General features: G+C 38.3%; 1 protein-coding gene across 2 annotated transcripts in view; it reads left to right on the top strand.

The window, feature by feature from the left end:
• The window catches only part of sema3aa (sema domain, immunoglobulin domain (Ig), short basic domain, secreted, (semaphorin) 3Aa), an 89,358-nt gene extending 75,590 nt beyond the window's left edge, over window positions 1-13,768 (top strand). For both annotated transcript variants that reach the window (XM_067427029.1, XM_067427028.1), the window contains exons 7-17: window positions 990-1,132; window positions 1,723-1,837; window positions 2,030-2,099; window positions 4,435-4,579; window positions 4,864-5,083; window positions 5,611-5,702; window positions 5,890-5,931; window positions 6,018-6,175; window positions 8,248-8,315; window positions 8,690-8,835; window positions 11,328-13,768. In XM_067427029.1, coding sequence (XP_067283130.1) covers window positions 990-1,132; window positions 1,723-1,837; window positions 2,030-2,099; window positions 4,435-4,579; window positions 4,864-5,083; window positions 5,611-5,702; window positions 5,890-5,931; window positions 6,018-6,175; window positions 8,248-8,315; window positions 8,690-8,835; window positions 11,328-12,059 — 1,931 coding nt within the window. In that variant the 3' untranslated portion in view covers window positions 12,060-13,768. The remainder of the gene's footprint in view (window positions 1-989; window positions 1,133-1,722; window positions 1,838-2,029; window positions 2,100-4,434; window positions 4,580-4,863; window positions 5,084-5,610; window positions 5,703-5,889; window positions 5,932-6,017; window positions 6,176-8,247; window positions 8,316-8,689; window positions 8,836-11,327) is intronic.
• Window positions 13,769-20,905: the final 7,137 nt, after the last annotated feature.

The following is a 20,905-nucleotide window of genomic DNA, read 5'->3' as shown; positions in this document are numbered from 1 at the left end:
TGAGTGTGTATGTGTCCGCATGTGTGTGAGCGAAAGAAAGAAACTCTTTGTGAACGTCTGCAGGAGAGATTAGCTCGGCCAGGGTGTTGAGTGTTTCCTCTAACATCCAGCCTGCATTTTTGCAGACTTATGGAACACAAAAGGTCAATATCAAGATAGGAGATTCGGTTAGGGTTTTCCCATGAAGTTAATCCTGTCTCAGCTGTTCCTGCGAGTGGCTCTCGTTTCAGTCCTCACACAGGGTCAACGTCCACACCATCAATACCCCCCTATATTCACTAGGAAAGGTGCTTTTGAAAACGCTCATCTCACCTTAATCCTCGCTGTCTGTTACCACGGATACGTCGGACGTTACTTCCATTTCGCCCGCTCTGAAAGCTGTCTCCCTCACACAAAAGAGCCAGTGTCGTTTAGAGGATTAGTCACATGGATATTCTATCAAGCCCTTATCAATAGAGACACGGGCCTCTCGCTATCTTCAGACAATGTGGCCCATGGCTGTTGATGGTTATTCTTCCGGCACTTCAAAAAGGAGCAGCCTTTATAGAGCAAACATTCGGTTAGAGAAAGTTTGGGAGGCTGGAACAAGTTTAACTGTCAGTGTATTGAATGACATGGGCGGAACTGTATCATTGGCGTCACATACTTGCAGTGCATGAACGCAGTCGGTCTTCAGTAAATGTTTGTTCCGCTGTTTAAGCTTCACATCCTGTAGGGTCTGTTGCACTGTAATGCAGCACCGCATGTCGCTGTGTGCGTGTGCTGCCCGCGTGGGTGGGGGACGTGTTACGTTTCATTTATGAGAGCGAGTGAGCGGTCACGGCTGGGTAAGGGTGATCCCCCTGTAACTGGCGATACTGAGGTCTTGGCTACTTTTGGAAAAGCTAAATGAAGTATGCAATCATTTCTGTGTGTTTTAAACAGCTCAATTCCTTCTGTGTCTTCTTTCAGTTCTGTGAAGTTCTGATGCATTATGTGTGTATTTCCAGACCCCAGGTTTTTAGGAATACACCTGATCCCAGAAAGCGATAACCCTGAAGATGACAAGATCTTCCTGTTCTTCAAGGAGAATGCCATGGACGGTGAACATACAGGCAAAGCTACTATCTCCAGGATAGGACAACTGTGTAAGGTATCATCACATACAGAAACATAAAAGCGCACATGGATTTTCCGATGACTTTGTACACAGAGTATTAACATACACCAGTCAGGGATAACATTATGATTCCTCCCCATATCCAACAAACTGTGATGCACTCTGATTTCTGACACCTTTCTATCAGACCCAACATTAACTTCTTGAGTAATTTGAGCTACAGTAGCTCGTCTGTTTGATCAGACCACACAGGCAGCCTTCAATCCCTATGTGCATCAATGAGCCTTGGCCGGCCATGACCCTGTCGCCAGTTTACCACTGTTCCTTCCTTAAACCACTTTTGATAGATACCAACCACTGCCGACTGGGAACACCCCATCCCACCCTTATGCTTGCCCATTTTTACTGCTTCTAACAAATCAACTTTGAGGATAAAATGTTCACTTGCTTCCTATTATATCTCACCCACTAACAGGTGCCGTGATGAAGAGATAATCACTATCATTCAATTCCCCTGTTAGTGGTCATAATGTTATGCCTTATCATCGGTGTATAATAATATCTATGTTTAAAAAAAAAATGTTTTTTTAAGAACATGGCTTATCTGCTTGCATTTTTTCTAGAATGACATGGGCGGACACAGGAGTCTCGTGAACAAATGGACAACATTCTTGAAAGCCAAGCTGACCTGCTCAGTGCCCGGTCTCAATGGCATAGACACACATTTTGATGAGCTGCGTAAGTGTGTCATTGAACGTTTTAATGTCCAGAAATGCTGTGGGTAAATTAGCTGTAAAAACACTTACAATGAAGTGTATGGGGCAAACTTAAAACAGTTGCCACATGCATTCCAGATGATGTCAATACATTTTAAGGTACATTTTAATAACTCAAAATGTTGAACTCTTCAATACTTGATTTGACTTCCAGAGGATGTGTTTCTGATGAGTGCTAAAGACCCGAAGAATCCTGTGATCTACGCTGTGTTTACTACATCCAGGTAATACACACAGACCTAAAATACATGCAGTTCACCTTAATAGACATTTAAGAAGAAGATACAGAGGATTTCCTTTCCTATCCTTCTTTATTTTCTCAGCTTTTTTCTTTTCCTTCATTAATTCCTTTGTTCCTTCTTTCTTTCCTATATTTATATTTATCTTTTTCTTCCTTTTCCTTCCTTCAGTCCATCCGTCCTTCATTTATTTTTCCTTCTTTCCTGTTCTTTCTTCCTTCCTTCCCTTTTATTTCCTTTTTATTTTCCGTACTTTATTTATTTTCCCTTTTATTCCTTTCATACTTCTTTCCTTTAATTTCTTTTTCCTTTTCTTTCTTTTTCCTTAATTTCTTTGCGTTTACCTTCCCTTCTCTCTTTTCCTTTCTCCCTTAAATCTTTTTTTATCATTCTTTTCCTTTCTCTGTTCCTCCTTTCCTTCATATTTCCTCTTCTCTTTTATAAGATGGCAGTGATTTTGTGATGCATGATATGTTGGGCCCTTCAGTAGCTTTGCAGTTCAGTAATCTGGTTAAACTCACATCGCTGCGCTCTGGATGGGAATTTCCTTCTTCTCCTGGTCTCTGCCCCCTCTTACCTGTTTCCTCATTCAGCTTGGGCTCAGCACAGTTCCGAGGAAATATGATTAAGGTGGTAACCTGAATCTCACTCCCCAGCCAGACACCCTCTTCTCTGGGCCTGCTGGCGAGGAGGGCTGGGGAGGGGTAAAGCAGTAACAAAAGCAGATAAACGATTTTCAAAAGAGGGGAAGACTTTTAAGATGATGGATGAGCACACTGTGTGTGTGTGTACGGAGGTGTGCGTGCATGTAAACATGAGATGAGGAAGAAGACAAACACATCACGATTAATCACTGTCAAAAAGCGAGAGAGGCAAAAGCGATCATCCAAACCATGCACATCCTGTTCATGTGTTCCCACCTCACTGATTTCCTAATGTATGCAGGGAACACAACACTCAAAAATTCAATTACGTGCTTTAAAGAATTAGACTGCTTTAATTGGTTTTCTAAGTGCCCCGTTTCTGAGATGAATAGAAGTGCATTCTAGGGACTTGCTTTTAATATTGCCACTTAATGAGGCCTGAACTCTGCAGTGATGGATCAGTATTTTATCTCTCGCTCTATCTGGCTATGTGTGTATGTGTGTTAATAGTGTGTAAGCTCGTGTTATGTGTGTGTGCGTTTTTATGTCTAGGACCCTGACTGAGTGATAGAGAATTAGTTTATTCATGTGCCCTGTGGTTAATTGATTTTCTCACTAATTAACATTTTACAAATGCTAAGGGCTGATCACCACAGTGTGTTTGGTTTCATGGCTGTTTAGAGGGGAATGAGGGCTTCGATACACACATATAAGCTGCAATACAAATGCTAATTTTGTACATCAGCTAACACACATGAAGCATAAAAATCGGAATCAACCCTTTCTGGTCTTATTGTGATTGTCGCTGTCGGGCTGAAACCTTGTGTGTCCAAAATGGCTACTTTTCAATCAATGGAAAACACACTGTATTTTTTAAATAATTAAACACTGTTGTCAAAGTTGATATTGTGGGTTAATACATGTGGTAAGACACTTGCATGTGTGATTATATTTATAGCATTTTACCAAAATCAAGCTGAAGCTTTTTTGACCAGCAAATGTCAGACACAATGTTTTGTCCGTCATTAGAACGGCCACATCTGAAGCAGTTAATGCATCGCATTACGTTTTCATACTCTTACAAGTTATAAAGTTTACTGTAGCTATCTGGGTGTTTAGTTTTTTCTGTCATTCGGCCAAAATCTCATGTTATAAAAGTTGAAGCGTTACAGACTATTTAAGACAGTATTTTGCAATGGCTCAACAACAAATGGTAGACTATGACACTCTTTTTTTGCTCCTCAAATACATAAAACATGTTTCTTCTTGAAGAAAGAAAATGTAATTATTCAAACAACCAGTTTTTTATTCACCATTGGATTGTAAAGCATAGATGGTCCAAAATATGTGCATCACTTCATTCAAGATTTAGGCTTTGTCATCTTTCATCAAAACATAAAAAGATGAGGATGTTGATGACAGATTATGTCACCAAGCCCTTATATTTTTCAACTCCTCCCGAACAACCACCTATCAGATAGAGACCACCTGTCATAAAGCTCCGTTTTCAATTTTAATCAATTCCTGATCCATAAAATCCATGCAAACATTTGTCCTGTCCAACATTTTTCTTGTTGAATTAAAAAAAAATGTTTTTATGGAAATGGAAATGTTCTTTTTTGTTCTATCAATGCTTTAACCTCCATTTCTCCCTTTCTCCCCTCTTCTTTCCACAGTAATATCTTCCGTGGATCAGCTATATGCATGTATAGTATGGCAGACATCCGAAGGGTATTTCTAGGTCCATATGCCCACAGGGACGGGCCAAACTACCAGTGGGTTCCCTTCCAAGGCAGAGTGCCATACCCCCGTCCTGGCACAGTGAGTACTGGCCAATATATTTGGCATTAACGGAAAAAAAACCTTAATGTTTTCTGACAAATTACAGCTTTATATCTGTGCGCTTTTGTTAGATGAAAATACAAAATAATAATAATCACAAAGTATTCACCCAACTAATAATATACTGGACAGTATTAGCCTATTTGAAAGAGCATTTACCAGAATTGGTCTGAAAAACATTTTTTTCACTTAAAAAAAAAGAACTAAAACTGTTACCAATGAGAACGTTTAACCCTTCATCTCCCCTCTTTTACCCACTGTAGTGTCCCAGCAAAACGTTCGGAGGCTTTGACTCCACCAAAGACCTTCCCGATGATGTAATAACATTTGCACGCCTGCACCCAGCCATGTATAACCCCGTGCAACCGATGGGTGGAAAGCCCATAGTGGTGCGCACGAACGTGGAGTACCAGTTCTCTCAGCTGGTAGTGGACCGCGTGGAAGCTGAGGACGGCCAGTACGAAGTCATGTTCATCGGCACAGGCTAGTAAAACCAACCAACACATCAATACAGAACTATAACCGCAAGCTTTTACAGGCCATTCAGATTCACACAGAACACATTTTTGTGGTTAAAACGCAAGGCGCATGACAGTGGAACGGGAAAAATATGCATGGTCTTGAGAGGTGGTTTTAAGGCATTTTAAGATCTTAGAGTTTTCCAGTTCTAGAAATCACACTTTTAAAATTGCATACAAGTTTTCCAAGACAAAAATATATAATTTCCCTAGAAAAATTGAATCTTGATTTTATATTGTTTTAGCTTATAGTGTATAGTTTAATTGTTTTAGTGGGTGAATTGTATTATTTTTAAAAATTTATTATTTTTTATGTCCCCTTTAATGTTCGCTGAGCAATCTTAGTTTATACAAAATTAGTATTTGTTTCAGACCTATATGATGTAATTTCTTTCTGAGAAGACAATAAGTTACTGTTTGTTATAAAGTTACAATTACTAAGATTTATTGTATAAAATGCTGAATATTCAAAATAATCTATTCCCAAATCAGATTTAGGAACCGTGTTGAAGGTGGTGACCATTCCCAGGGAAAGCTGGCATGATCTGGAGGAAGTAGTGCTGGAAGAGATGACAGTGTTTAGGGTATGAGCTCCAACTGTTCATTACCCAGAGAGCTGTGCGTTTCTGCTTGTTATTGGAATCGAAATCCTCCAACTATAATTTTCACCTTAGTACATTTAATTGCTTGCCCATAAATCTGTCTGCACAGCCATAGCATGTCATCAAACAAATATCCTCGGATCTTAAAATGCTCTGTTTTCTCTTCTAGGAGCCAACACCTATTACTGCCATGGAGCTGTCCACTAAACAAGTACGTCTGCTTAAAATTACTCTTCAGCAGCCATTAGCAGAGAGTAAACCGTGTCCTAATAGACTTATATGTTCATCTGTCAACAGCAACAGCTGTACCTCGGGTCAGATTTAGGGATTTCCCAGATGCCCCTGCACCGCTGTGAGGTCTATGGGAAGGCCTGTGCCGAATGCTGCCTGGCAAGGGATCCATATTGTGCCTGGGATGGGACCGAATGCTCTCGATATTTTCCAACTGCTAAGAGGTAAGCACATATTGATTAATTTCTTGAACATTTTAGTGCTCTTTTTTTAGAATCCAGATCAAATTACATGCTCTTAAAGGGGCAGTTCACCCAAATTATATTTTGGCATTATATACTTACCGTTGTGTTATGCCAAAACAGTATGACTTACTTTCTTATATGGAATGCCAAAGAATATATTTTGAATAACTGTTTTTGTCCATACAATGAAAGTCAGTCAAGTCCAAAAAAATCCCGTTAGACCTCATTTACCAGGCATTTTTCAAAAAATGTAGGTGAGTAAATGACAACGCTGCCTTTAAGTGAATGACATTTTAACAAATTATGGCACCATATTCACTGTTCAGGTGTTTAGTGCACTACAAATTCTACATCTCAACACATACAACATGCATAGACAAGCACAAACCTGGATCCAAGTATTCAGGCTGCTTTTAAACACACTATAAACACATGCTGACAATACACCATGTACCGCTGTTAATATATTTATAGTAAAACACACTCTGTGCCAGCTACACCTCCGCAGAGGAAAAAAAGGGCCATGGCTTTGGTCTCACACCCTCGTGGCATTAGGATGGTCCACGCCACTCCAAATATTTTCACTGTGCCTAAAATGCAAAACAGACGTCCTTACTGCACCTCCCGCACGTGCCGAGACAGCCAGAGTCAAGGAATGTGTGTGTGTGTGTGTGTGTGTGTGTGTGTGTGTGTGTGTGTGTGTGTGTGTGCACGCCTTAGCAAAACATGTTATAGAAATGAGGAGACACAGAGAGCTATACACTGAAATACAAGAACAGAGCAGGAAAGGAAAATTAAGAAGATGACAGATCATGGGGAAATGACAAAGAGGCTGTTTAAAACACGTTTTACACAGATTCTCAGCAGGTTTTCATATTTCACTTATCATTCCCCAAGATCTGCTTTAGCTAAAGGCAGCCTTCACACCAGATTCTGAATGTTTTCAGTTCGAAACAGGAAATCTTTGGTCTTTCAGAACAGTTGTGAATGGATAAGAGAGCTTATCCATGGTAGCATTTAAAAGGTGAAGTTGCTCTCTTAAAGTAGTTGTAAATGCTATCATGGAGAATGAAAGACTCTTTTAGATGAGAATGATGTGCAGAGCTGTTATTACAATCAATTTGAAGGTCCTGAGGTTTAGAATTCAACAATGAACATTATGAAATATCTATCCATGAATAAAACTAGGGCACCAACACATAAGGCACATGTCCTTCATTCATGCACCTAGATTTCTGTGTTACAATCAGAACTACATGGATTTGAAAGTTTTTCCCAAACACTTTCCTCATCTGCCTATTTTAGGGGACGGACATATGGATTGGATCAATCAGTGTTGCCGTATTGTCCAATGATGGAGGCACATTGTTAACACAAATAGTTTAATTATTATCTCTGTGCATTAAGCAGAAATATAAAGTATTTTACCTGTAAAAAATTATCACATTATCACACATTATCTTTAAGTCTAGAGGGCAATGTGTTACAATGTAGGTGTTTATTCAAAACAACAGTGCACTCTAGTGGCCCGAGGGTAGTGGTGTTGCAAATGATAAACTATTTCACAGTTTAATTTTTGTGTTTTAGAAGGTACAAACCAAGCCAAATGTGAACATTCTCAAAACTTCTCTTTCTGGCAAGGTTTTCTCAAAGTCCTGAATAAACGTTATTCCAGTACTGTTAACAAAATGTTTGTTTCAAAGTTATCTGGTCTTTAATAATGTTCTCAAAACGTCAGCACAAAAAAATGTATAGATCATTTATGGAGCGTTTGTTAAATTAAATATTTTAGTTAGACATTAAATGTTACTACTTATCAAAGTAACATTCCCATAATGTTCATAGAATGTTTCCTTAATGTTCATATAATCAAGAAAATATTTTCATTATTTCTTGAACATTCAGTGAACAATCAAATACAAAGTTTTGATTTTGAACTTAATGGCAATGTAAGAAAAACGTTCTTAGAACATATTTATAGGACATATTTTTGTTAGCTGGGAAGATCTACATCACATCACTTGTCTTATCAGATCATTTTTATTTAACAGGAGGACAAGACGTCAGGACATCAGAAATGGGGATCCTCTTTCACAGTGCTCTGATCTGCACCACAATGGTAAGAATAAACACATACTGTACATGGACATAGCAGTGGCTATTTATTTCTGATCAGGCATAATCAATCAGAGGACATGCACAATTGTCCAAATTCACCTCATTCAAGAAAAAACATTAACATTGACTGGCCTAAGATTGTGCATTTAATAATGTAATATACTGAATGTACATTGTACCCAAGTAACAACATCCAATAATTCAATTAAATGAACAGTACATTTTAATATAGACAAGAATTCAATCTGAACACTAAAGTTCGCTTTAGAAGGATTTATGCAATATAATCTTTCATTTGTGTAGATGCCACTGATAAACTCTTCAGTGTTCTTGGCATTACTGAACATTACCTCCTCATGTGTCTTTGTGTGTTAGATGATCTGGAAGGTTACAGCAGTGTGGAGGAGAGAAGTGTGTATGGCGTCGAGAACAGCAGTATGTTTCTGGAATGCAGCCCGAAGTCTCAGAGAGCTATAATATACTGGCAGCTACAGAGACCCAATGATGAGAGGAAACATGAGGTACATGCACACACACACACTTAATAAAAAAACAACAGAAGCCAGCAAGGCATGCACTTATATGATGTGTTATCATTGTAATCTAAAGTATCTCTGATATGTCACTGTCTAATGTTAATATATTCGATCCGTTTTTTCACATATTTTCTCACAGATTCTTCTCATATTACATTACAAGCTCCCGGATATTGGCAGTCTAACAGTTTTAACAGTCTAACACCGCATGTTGAATTCATTTAAAGGTTCAGCTGCTGCAGTCATAATTTATGAATGCAGAAATGTCATTTTTAAGTTTCATAATATAAAAATGCATTTTAAAGGTAATTTCTGTTCCCTAATTTTTGGCAAATGGAATCACTTTTGCCTGCCATTGCTTGGCCAAATGAAAAGCCCCATCCCCTAACTCACTCACTGGTTGAGTCATTGTGGTGTACGAGCTCACAAAGGCTGCATTTATTTGATCTAGAATACAGTAAAACAGTAATATTCTGAAACAGTATTACAATTTAAATTAACTTTAGTTTAATATGTTTTAAAGTACAATTAATTATTGTGGTGGCAAAGCAGAATTTTCAGCATCATTACTTCAGTCTTCAGTGTCTGATGATTTCCTGCTCAAAAAACATTTATTTTTATTATCAATGTTGAAAATAGTTGGGCCTAATATTGAAATTTACTGCATTTATTTGAAATAGAAATGTGGTAACAATAAGGTTTCATTTGTTTAAATTAATTAATGAATTAACTAACATGAACTAACCATTTATTACTGTATTTATTAATCTTTGTTCATGTTAGTTTAATAAAAATAGTAATTTATTGTTTGTTCATGTAAGTTCACGATGCATTAACTACTGTTAAAGGTGCCCTATGTAGTATTTTTGCAGTAAATGTCCAAAAACTACTAGGCCAGTGTTATATATTTTGTTCAGTTGAATTCTTACAATATCCCATATACAAATATGTTTCCAACTATTTGTAAATTTTGAGAAAATTGCTATTTTAACCAAAGAGCCGGGACATCTTAGGGAGTCGCCTGTAAATTGCGTCTTATCTGCGTTACCCTCGGTTTCTGGTTTTATTTGGCAGAAATGCTTTACTCTTACAGTGTGAACAAGTGTCACAGCAGCCGCTGAGCGAACGCATAGAGTAACGTCATAAAATAATTTTAAACACACTTTAATGTATCTAATATGATAAACAGAGCTGCGTTAACTTGTTCTCATGACCATAAAAGAGGAAAAGGGCGCTTGTGACTGTGTCCCATCATAATAAAAGTCCCGCTGCTCACGGAGGTGTGTGTTGCATAACAATTGCTCCAGCGGCCTTACTCCGCTCCCTCAACACTCGGTCCTGCTCTACTTCATACTACAGTAACGTTAATAACTGCATCCATGAACATGATTTCTGCCCGAGTCCTGGCCCGATTCTTTTCCACCGGCTGTGAAGTGAAGACCACATGTCCCAATATTTTGAAGTCTCCCACTTTTGATCAAGTTAATGTCTATTTGTTTTATCTTACTGACCCCCGAAATTTGAATTAGCATTAAGTAAAATGTTGCTGTTTTACAAAGGTTAAGGGAAATAGTAAATGAAGGGATTTTAAAGAACAGGATATGACATAATGACCCCTTACCACCCATCACCACACATACACCAGCTGTGTTTCTCTTTTAGATATGATCTGGCAAAAAATAGCGTTAAAGTAACACCTTATCCCAGACGTTCATCATGTTAATATAATAACGGTCAAATTTCAGCCTTCCTGCTGTGTAAGAAAATACCCCAACTTTGCTGTAGTTTATCCTTGCACCCCAGATGTGACCTCAGCATTTAAAGGGTTAGTTCACCCAAAAATGTTCCAAACCCGTAAAACCTTCGTTCATCTTCGGAACACAAATTAAGATATTATTGATGAAATCCGAGAGCTCTCTGACTCCCCATAGACTGTAACGTTATAACAACTTTCAAGGTCCAGAAAGGTAGTAAAAACATTCAGATGGTTTGTGATTTACAGTGGTTCAACCTTAATGTTAAGAAGTGAAGTGAATACTTTTTGTGTGAAATAAACAAAGAAAAATAACAACTTTATTCAGCTTTCTTCTCTTCTGTGTTTATCACTGACGATGTTCACAAGAGCTCCTCGACGCATGCGTGTGATGCTGATGCAGGCGCTGGCCAATACTGAGCCAGCATTCTGACGTAGAGTTTACTACTGTAGTCACAGGCACTATTTTAATAATGTCTTTACTACCTTTCTGGAAAGTGGTTATAATATTGCAGTCTATGGAGGGGTCAGAAAGCTCACGGATTTCATCAAAATATCTTAATTTGTTTTCTGAAGATGAACAAAGGTCTGACTGGTTTGGTACGGGTAATTCATTTTCATTTTTGGGTGAACTAAAGTTTTAAGTTCTGGTCTGGGACTAATTTTGAGGTCAAAATAAGACCAAGCAGTCCTAACACAATCAATCTCTTTTTCTCCATTTCAGATTGCAATCGATGAAAGGGTGAGTCTTACGGGCCATGGTTTACTGATTCGAAGTCTAACCCAGGCTGATTCAGGAGTGTACCACTGCCACGCCGTAGAACACGGCTTCATCCAACCCCTGCGCCGTATTAATCTCCAGGTCATCCCGTCTCAGCGCGTGGGTGAACTGCTTCTCCGGGCGGGAGCCAACGATAAGGACCCCTCCCCGAAACACAAACTCTGGTACCGGGATTTCATGAGCCTGCTGGAGCACCCAGATCTCAACAGCGTGGACGAGTTCTGCGAGCGGGTTTGGAAGCGAGAGAAGAAGCCCAAAGCGAAAAAAGCCCCCAAAGTCAACGTCGGAGCAGGTGGGGGTACAAAAACAGAGAAAACCTCTCAAACGACAGCTCAGAGCTTGCAGAACCCTCCGCAGAGAGCCCAAAACACACCTAAAGTGCCGAACAACCCGAGTGTTCAGATTCTTCCCAAGTCCACCGGCTTGCAGAGAAGTCAAGTCCCTGGAAGTACCGTGAGCACAGAGAGCCAAAGCACCAAACCGGACACTCAGAGCACGCAGAAGGTCCAGAGTGCTCCTGAGAGCCAAAGAGCACAGCCCAACCAGGGGAAAAGAGGTACCCAGACCCCTCAGAGAGGACCTCCTAACACAGCCAAGTGGAAACAGCTCCAGGAAAACAAGAGGGGGCGTAACCGCAGGACCCACGAACAGCAGAGACCACCTCGCAGCGTGTGAGACATGCGCACGCGCGCTCAGTCAACGATACTCACTTGTAAACATCTGCATCGGTCACTCATACAACAGACGCACGTGCAGTGCCATAATCGATAGCACAAAACTCAAAAACGGTGAACTCAACTGGAATCCTGCTCATGTCACTCGTTCACCAGGGAAAGCACATTCACTTTGTTGTTGTGATGTGACAGCAAAGACCTTTTACACTACTAGCGTTACAGATCCGACGTCATCCGCGGGATGGTTTTCATCGAAGCACGCATTTCTAAGACAGTCGTTTGCCAAAAAAACTTTGTGATAAGAAGGGATAGTGCCAACGGGGAAAAGCAGATGTCAAAGGAAACGTATTTGTCGATATGACACAATGCGGTCCGGGATTGTGAAAAAGACCTGTTGGAGTGATTCTGGCACCTGGAGAACTGGAAGCCAGTTGCTCTGATTTGTAAAGACTGTAATATATGAGCAAGCATTGTGCTGTACATAGAACAACACTAATTATGGACACAACTGGTCAAAGGTGAAAAAAGGCATGCCTTAGTAACAGCTTGTCTAACCTCTGATCCTCAGAAGCGTTTTGATGTTCGTGTTAACTGTTTCAGATAATCAAGTGGGCCTGACTGACTTTAAAAAAAAAAGTCTAACTGTGGTGACCATTTCTGCCAAAATTTAGGTTTCAAAAACAACGTGCATGAGTTGAATGAATAAGCTCTTCCAAGCCAGTCGGATTACAGCCGTATAGATGATCGTTCTAAATGTCAGTTGCGTAAAAATGAAAGTACATCTTTTTAGATATTTCCATAATGTCTGTAGTGTATTTCTAAATTATTATTACTCATATTTCATAAGTTTACGTCATTAATTTGCTAAATCAGTCTATGTTAGGCTGAATGCTGAGTGACCCTAGTATATGTACTGTACATATATACAGCGGAACACCACTTGATTATTTATTGCTGGTTATTGTTTATTGTTCAAAGGGTTGCATTTATTTTTGATATATTTTTTTTTTCTATTCAGTTGTAAACGTGGCTGATGGGCTGCAGTACCCATAGACGGACCAATTATTTGTTTCTAGGCTAAGATCTTGTTACGTGTTTGCAGATGGGACTGTTTTCGGATCTCTTCTGTATTCTTTTATCTCTGTTTTACATTTTTTCTTGTGTTTTAATCTGTCTCTTTAGGTTATCTTTAGGTCTTTCCTGTATTCATTGTGCAAAACTAACAAGAAATAATAAATCATGTCCAATGATTAGCTGTGAATCTCCCTAAAAAAATGTGTGGGTTAGGTAAGATTAGATGCCGCGGAGAACACACTGCATGTGAATTCTGCCTTCGTGCTCCTTAATTTTTATTGTCAGTGTGTCGTGCGAGAGGTCATTTCTGTGCCATGCAAGATGTACGAGATGTGAATAATATTTTTGCCATTTGCATAGATTATACCATCTAAACATACTTTGTCCCTTTTTGTGTATTATAGGTCCATAGTCTTTTCACACATACAGGTCCCCCCCAATTTTCTGCAATTGTCATTTCAATGCAATACAGAGGTATATCCACCAGATGGCTCTCCCGTCCACTCCCTGCCCCAGATGGAGTTGATTTGGAGCTGGCTGGTGCACAAGGGAGTAGAAGGGAGCTGTCAGTTATGTAAAATTGGTGTTTCTGGCATGCATTTGGTTGTCTAAATAAATATTTCCTCTATAATTTCAGGGTGGTCGTGGGTGGATTATTTGTATATTTTTCGATGTGTTTTTGGCAGTATTTAAAGGACACATGTAGCCTATCTGTGAATGTTGTTGACTCTCATATTGTGTTTGGTGAGAGGTGAGGTTATCACATCATGTAGTTTGAAGTGTCATTTTTCTCATTATTGCAATAATTACTTGAGCAGCTGATTTTGGCAAATTGGCAAGTTCTCAAAAGGTACCTAAGATTGGAATGAGCGAGTTTGGTGTGGAGGAACTTGAGTGGCCTGCACAAAGTGCTGACCTCAACCCGATAGAACATCTTTGGGATGAATTAGAGCGGAGACTGTGAGCCAGGCCTTCTCATCCAACATCAGTGCCTGACCTCACAAATGCACTTCTAGAAGAATGGTAAAACATTTAAATAAACACACTCTTACATCTTATAACATTATACTTTGTATTACACATTTGCATTACATTTCAAAAAAATTGTTAATGCTGCTGTGAGGGTTCTAATACAGTAGCTGTAGTGTGGGCTCTTTGTCTCTTCTGACTGCCATTATCACTCTATTTTATTTTTTTTCCTATTTTTGAAAGTTGTGAAAACCCTATTGCGAGTTATTTTGCTATTTGAGCAAAAGGGAACACAAATAATTAATGAAGTGTCATATTCACTGCTACAGAAGTTTACCCAACAATGACCTTTTTTTTTACCCCCAAAAATCCGGAAAAACCTTGAAATGTAAAAATGGTCTATTAATTCAAAGTTTCAAAGATTCAAAATTCAGTTTCTTTCATCCCAAGTTTTGTGTCCGAAATAGCTTGTGTCCCAGTGTTCTGCCATTTTGTGTTGTCAGATTTTTGAGTAAACAAGAAAGATTCAGAACAGCGTCTGTTTGCAGCAGTCTTGATACCATATAAGGAGAAGTAGGCGGAGCGAAAGAAAATATGCTTAAATATAATTTGTTCTCGCGTAGCTCACGACGCGCCAGTTTTAAATATACGGAAGCTGAAAAAAGAAGCTGTTTATTTCTGCAAATTAAGAATTCAATTTCGACCTGTTCCTAACATAAAGCTATCTTATGTCTTTAGGAGACCTTAAATACAGCGGACTACTCTTATGACGCTTTTGTGGAGCATGACAGCCGCAAGAGTCTTGGACTTGCGAGTTTGTTGTTTGTTGTGACAAGCGGGTGAGACCATAACAGAAATTTACTCACGTTACTCGGTTTAGTTTCTAAATAGTTATTTTAATGTCTCATTTAGATTAGATGTTTAGGTTTTTTACCCCACGAGGTATTGTCAATTGTGGTGTGAATAGGCCTTCAGCACAAATACATAAATAAACGAAAAAGGTTTTGATAAATTTGTTTTGCCTTGCAGGACACGGATAAGACAACCAGTTAAACATCCTGTTCATGAAGTCATAAGCTGAATATTACCCATAAGCTCAAGATTGGTAAGGACGGAGTCTACATTAATATTCCAAACAGATAGTGAATAGTCATAAAAAGATGTTTAGTTGCATATGATTTGATCCATTTCGCACTTTTTAATTAAAGTTTCTTTCTCATCTGCATGTAGATATTTAAGGTCGTATAGTTCGTTCTTATTACCACTAGATGGCGTGCTACCTCTTTTTTTCAAAACCACATTCTCAGTCAATGAATTAGGATTTTTTTTTATAGCACTATATCTTATGGTTCCTTTTACTGTGTTCTTCAAAATGTCTATGATGAACAGAGAAAAAATGTTGTTTAATAGTAAAACACAAAGCACTGTTCCTTTATTCTGTGCCCAGGGTTTGACCTGAAATGAGTGTGCATATGTAAGTGTTTATGACTCACAGGAGAGCAACAGAAATGAAGCTGCCCTCAACACATCCATCATCTCCGCCACATCAAAAGTGTCCTCAGAAAGCAAGTGTGTCACTCAGTATCCTGGAGATTTGTGCATGTGCGTGTTTGTGTGTCATAAGCACACATTTATGAGCGCGCAAGGTGTGTGCGTGCAAGTGTTTGCCTACTCATGAATCAGAGGTCTCTTCACATTGTCTGACTCACACACATACACCATGGCCCTGAGGATTCTGGGTAGAAAGGAGATTCAGGTCAGAGCCAAGGCAAAAAGTCTCTCTCTTGCTCTCTGTAAGTAAATGGAATTACATGGGCACATTTTGGGAACATACATGGGAACAATATTATTTTTTGCACACACATGCATAAATGTAACTTCAGTTGTCTCAATCAGTATTAAAAATAAATTAAAACTAAAGCTATTCAAAATTCAGTAATTGAAATAAAGCTGAGATATGTACATATCTGATAAAATTATAAAAGCTTCAATAAAATTTAAAATTAGAGTCTTGGAAACTAGCTGAGAAAAATATGTTAAATTTGAATACTAAAGTTACTAAAACTACAATTGAAATAAAAATAAATTAAGGGTCCACTTACACAATACAGTTTCCAACTAAAAAAACATTCAATTGCACGACAGCAGCATTCTGGGTGCCTGAAAACGCTAATGGTTTTCAGAGTGCAAGTTCTTGAAAACTATACTGTTAAAGGGACAGAAAGCAGTATTTATGTAATTTTTACCTCATAGCAGACGAATCTCATCTAATATTCCCAACGCCATTACCTCTGCCAAAACCCTGGTGCAATCATATATAAAATCCTCATTAGTGCCTGCAGATTGGTCGAATGAGGCATCTATGTACACATATCTATGATCACAGCGTTATTTTGACCTTCTTCGACGGAAGTAATGGCAATATTAGATGAGATTCGTCTGCAATGAGGTTAAAAAAACAAACAAATACTGTTTGGTTTTTCGCAGAAACCGATCGTTTTGTGTCTTAAGACATCAATGTATTGTCACGAGCTGCAGGGTTTAATATGGATTCGTATGTCTATGTGTTTTTTACTCTCATAGTGGCTCTCATAGAAAAACACCCCATTGGCATGTGAAAAATGTTCATTTGTGTTCTACTGAAGAAACAAACATCCCCTGGGGGTAAGCAGATAAACATTACATGAACAAGCAGGTGAACTATCTCACCAAACAAAACCGCAAATATATCCGAATATCCGTATGAAAACGGTCCCATGCATGCGTATTAGGTGTTCAATTTATAATGTGCGTTTCTTTACTAAATGACATCGCCATCTACTAGCCTGGCATTAGTAATACAGTGTTTTTAGTCCAGATCAGTAGCCTGGATGTAATTATCTCCGAACAGAAACTGTTCAGACCAATGAAATCATCAGGGTGGCCTTTATCGATGATGGACAGATGATAAACAGTAACGTAATCATCACGTCATCAAAGGGGCTTGGATTATATTTGTTCAAATCCTGAACGGAGAGCTTGTTTGTATATGCATTCACCTTCACAATTTCTCTCAGAAATGATGATCATGTTGGGTAAGTACTCTGTGTATCATTAAATTCTTTTATTTAAAGAAAACAATCCGCGGGGAAAAAACACGGACTTGGCAACACAGTGCAGTTGAGCTCTGTTGATGTTGCTTCATTGCTCTGATTGGTTGTAGGTCTATTCAATTGATGTCTCTCCTCATTCGGTTGAAACACTCCATAATCAAAGCCCAATGGAGCAGTTTCAGACTCATATTCTGACTAGAATTGAGTATGACCACGTCAGGCTACCGGATCAGTGTTTTTAGTCCGGATCTGCGTGAACGACGATCGTTTTGTCAACGTTGTCAACTGTACACTAAAAAAGCAACAAAAAAACCCTGTTCCATTCTTAGTAACTAAAATTAACAATACGTTTACATGACAATGTACTATAAACGGAAAGGTTCACATACAGATGAAAATGTTGTCAAAACGATCACTGTCCACACGGATCTGTAAAAACGATTAAAAATGCTGTATTATTGATGCCAGGCCAGTAGTTGGCGATGTTATTTTGTAAAGAAAAACTACACGCCTGTAAACTGTACATGTAATATGCAAAATTTGTGTTTTTGTAGTTTACACAGAAACTGTAACTGTATTTGCACTTGCACTTTGTAACCAGTTTTCAAAAGTTAGAATTGCCAGGACGTCTGAGGGAGTTTTGGAAACTTGGCTAGCTTTAGCTAATTCAGTAAATGCTACCATGATAATTGGTAGCATAATGCTTTGATAACATTAGCATAGCACTTACTGAATGAGTACAGCAATATAATATATAATTCTCAAATAAACTCATGCTCCACTCATCATCATGATGTATAACCCCCCCCAAAAACGCAACATAAAAGAAACTCTTCTAAACTAACATAGCAAACATTAAACACTATACAGTATATATTCACCTTGACATTAAGCTTGCACTGAAAAACATTATATAACATTATATAACACTTATTTTTAGCTAAGCCCAATTTTAGTTAAATTTAAGTTCATCTAAATTAAAAGAAACAAGTTCATTAAACTCAAAACAATGAATTAATTCAAATTACTTTAAGTGTTTCAGTTTTGTAAAACTCAAAATAAAAAGAAAGTTCTTAGACTAATTTGTTTAATTTATTATTTTGAGTGTTAGGTTTACAGTGTGTGTGTGTGTGTGTGTGTGATGTAAACGGCCATTAAAATTAAACCTGAAAACAAATGAGAAATATTAATAAATACTGTAAATAGTAAACAAATAATACTTTAAAAAAAAACACTGGTCTCAATAGTGTCATATATTCCCCCAGGTGGACAGGTATGGAAGGTAACTATGGAAACGATATACCCTAGTGGCCAGATCATCACAAGGAGTCAGGACAGCAGCCATGAAGTGTTTCTGACAAGAAGGCACATCTTTATTTTTACTACATAATAAAAAAGACTCCCTACTGCCTCTGTGCATTTATATTTAGCATCAGGGCACAAGTGGTGAAGTCAGCAGTCAGTCACCAGGCACAACCCCCCTTAGCCCCTAATCTCAGGCTCATTATGGAGTTAAAATGAGCTCTGCCCTTGATGAGAATGGTACACTTCACCACACCTAATGAATTTCCCTCTCTCCCTCCCTCCCTCCCTCCCCTTCCTTCCTTCCTTCCTTCCTTCCTTCCTTCCTTCCTTCCTTCCTTCCTTCCTTCCTTCCTTCCTTCCTTCCTTCCTTCCTTCCTTCCTTCCTTCCTTCCTTCCTTCTTTCCTTCCTTCCTTCCTTCCTTCCTTCCTTCTTTCCTTCCTTCCTCCTTCCTTCCTTCCTTCCTTCCTTCCTTCCTTCCTTCCCTTCCTTCCTTCTTCCTTCCTTCCTTCCTTCCTTCCTTCCTTCCTTCCTTCCTTCCTTCCTTCCTTCCTTCCTTCCTTCCTTCCTTCCTTCCTTCCTTCCTCCCTCCCTCCCTCCCTCCCTCCCTCCTCCCTCCCTTCACCTGCTCTTTCCATCCTTTCCTTCCTCCTTATATCCTTCTCTAGCGCTCTCGTTTACAGTTTCAAGGCATAACCCTTGGAGCATGATGGAGGTGATATCATCTAAAATTTGCAATTATTAGAATATGAATCCGTTTTTAGTTTTTACATCCTGAATAATCTTCGTGGTTCCATTTGTTTTAAACCTTTGGGGCCAATTATTATTATTATTATTATTTTTAGAATGCAAGTCTGACAGAAAAATTAATCTTGACATTATTTACTCACCCTTTTGTCATTCTAAACCTATGACTTTCTATCCTCTGTGGAACACAAAAGATGTTTCAAGAGATTTTTAGTGAATAATGACTGTAATTTTGGTCCGTTTCATGCACAAAATTAATATGGGCTACTTTCCACTTTTGTGTGTAAAAGTGAAAAGTAGCCCAAATTAATTTTGACAATCTTGGGCAAACTTCTTCGAAACAGTTCTTAGTGAAGTGAGCTGAATAGCCCTAAACGCGTCTGCATCTCAGAAACAACCTGAAGAACCCATTAAAAGAGAAAGCGACAGTGTGTCCTTCACAAACAATAGACTTTAACCTTAATCTGACTCTGGACTGAAGAAAACTCCCTTCACACACACACACACACACACACACACACACACACACACACACACACACACACACACACACACACACACACACACACACACACACACACACACACACACACACACACATGTAATGATCTCACAAAGCTGTGTTGTTAAACTTAACCTTAAGCCTAGAGAGGTTAAACTGTCATTGATAATGTATTTTAATATTCTTAATGTATGCAACTATTTTAACATTTTATGCTGACAAATGTAATAACTTTATTATATTGGTTTTACAGGAGTTCAGATGTCCCTTGCCAGCAGTGAAGCAACACATTACTTGTTTAACGGTAAGACGTTTATAGCAATATTCCCTGTATAAAACAGTAATTCTTATTTGTATTACTGTAATACAAACGCAACAAATACTGGTATAGTAATTACATCACTATTACATTTTTTTTTGTATTGTAGTAAAGAGAATGGGGCAAATGTTAATAAAAGTAATTGCAATTGAATTTTAATGGTTCAATAATAATTTTTATACTCTATATATTTTTACACACACACACACGCACACACGCACTTGTCGTGTTTCTATGTTTTATGGGGACTTTCCATAGGCGTAATGTATTTCATACTGTACATCCTATCATCCTATCCCCCTACAACTGCCCCTACCCCTAAACCTACCCATCACAGGAAACATTCTGCATTTTTACTTTCTCAAAAAAAACTCCTTCTGTGCGATTTATAAGATGTTTTCCTCATGGGGACCTAAAAATGTCTCCACAAGGACAAGGATTTCGGATATTGCCATCTTTGTGGGGACATTTTGTCTCCATAACGTAGGGATTACCTTGCCGCACACACACACACACACACACACACACACACACACACACACATATATATATATATATAATATATATATTATATATATAAACAGTGAAAACTTCAGATATTTTAATATGCATAGGTTAAATGAAACAAGATAATATATATATATTACCTTGTTGCAATTGTTTTGTAAAATTTACTAGCAGTTTTCTGTGTAAAAAGTTGTTCCTACATTATATTTTAGTGTAAAATAATTACAAGTTATATTATCATTATAACAATTTGAAATATATTATATTGAAATCTTAATTGTTTCCTCCTTGTTCATTCTATTTAATAATGTGCCTTCCGTTCATCCTTAAATTA

The sequence above is a fragment of the Pseudorasbora parva genome, chromosome 20 (assembly GCF_024679245.1).
Source record: "Pseudorasbora parva isolate DD20220531a chromosome 20, ASM2467924v1, whole genome shotgun sequence".
NCBI lineage: Eukaryota > Metazoa > Chordata > Actinopteri > Cypriniformes > Gobionidae > Pseudorasbora > Pseudorasbora parva.
The sequence above is the reverse complement of the archived record's forward strand: the minus strand, read 5'-3'. Positions and strand labels throughout refer to the sequence as shown.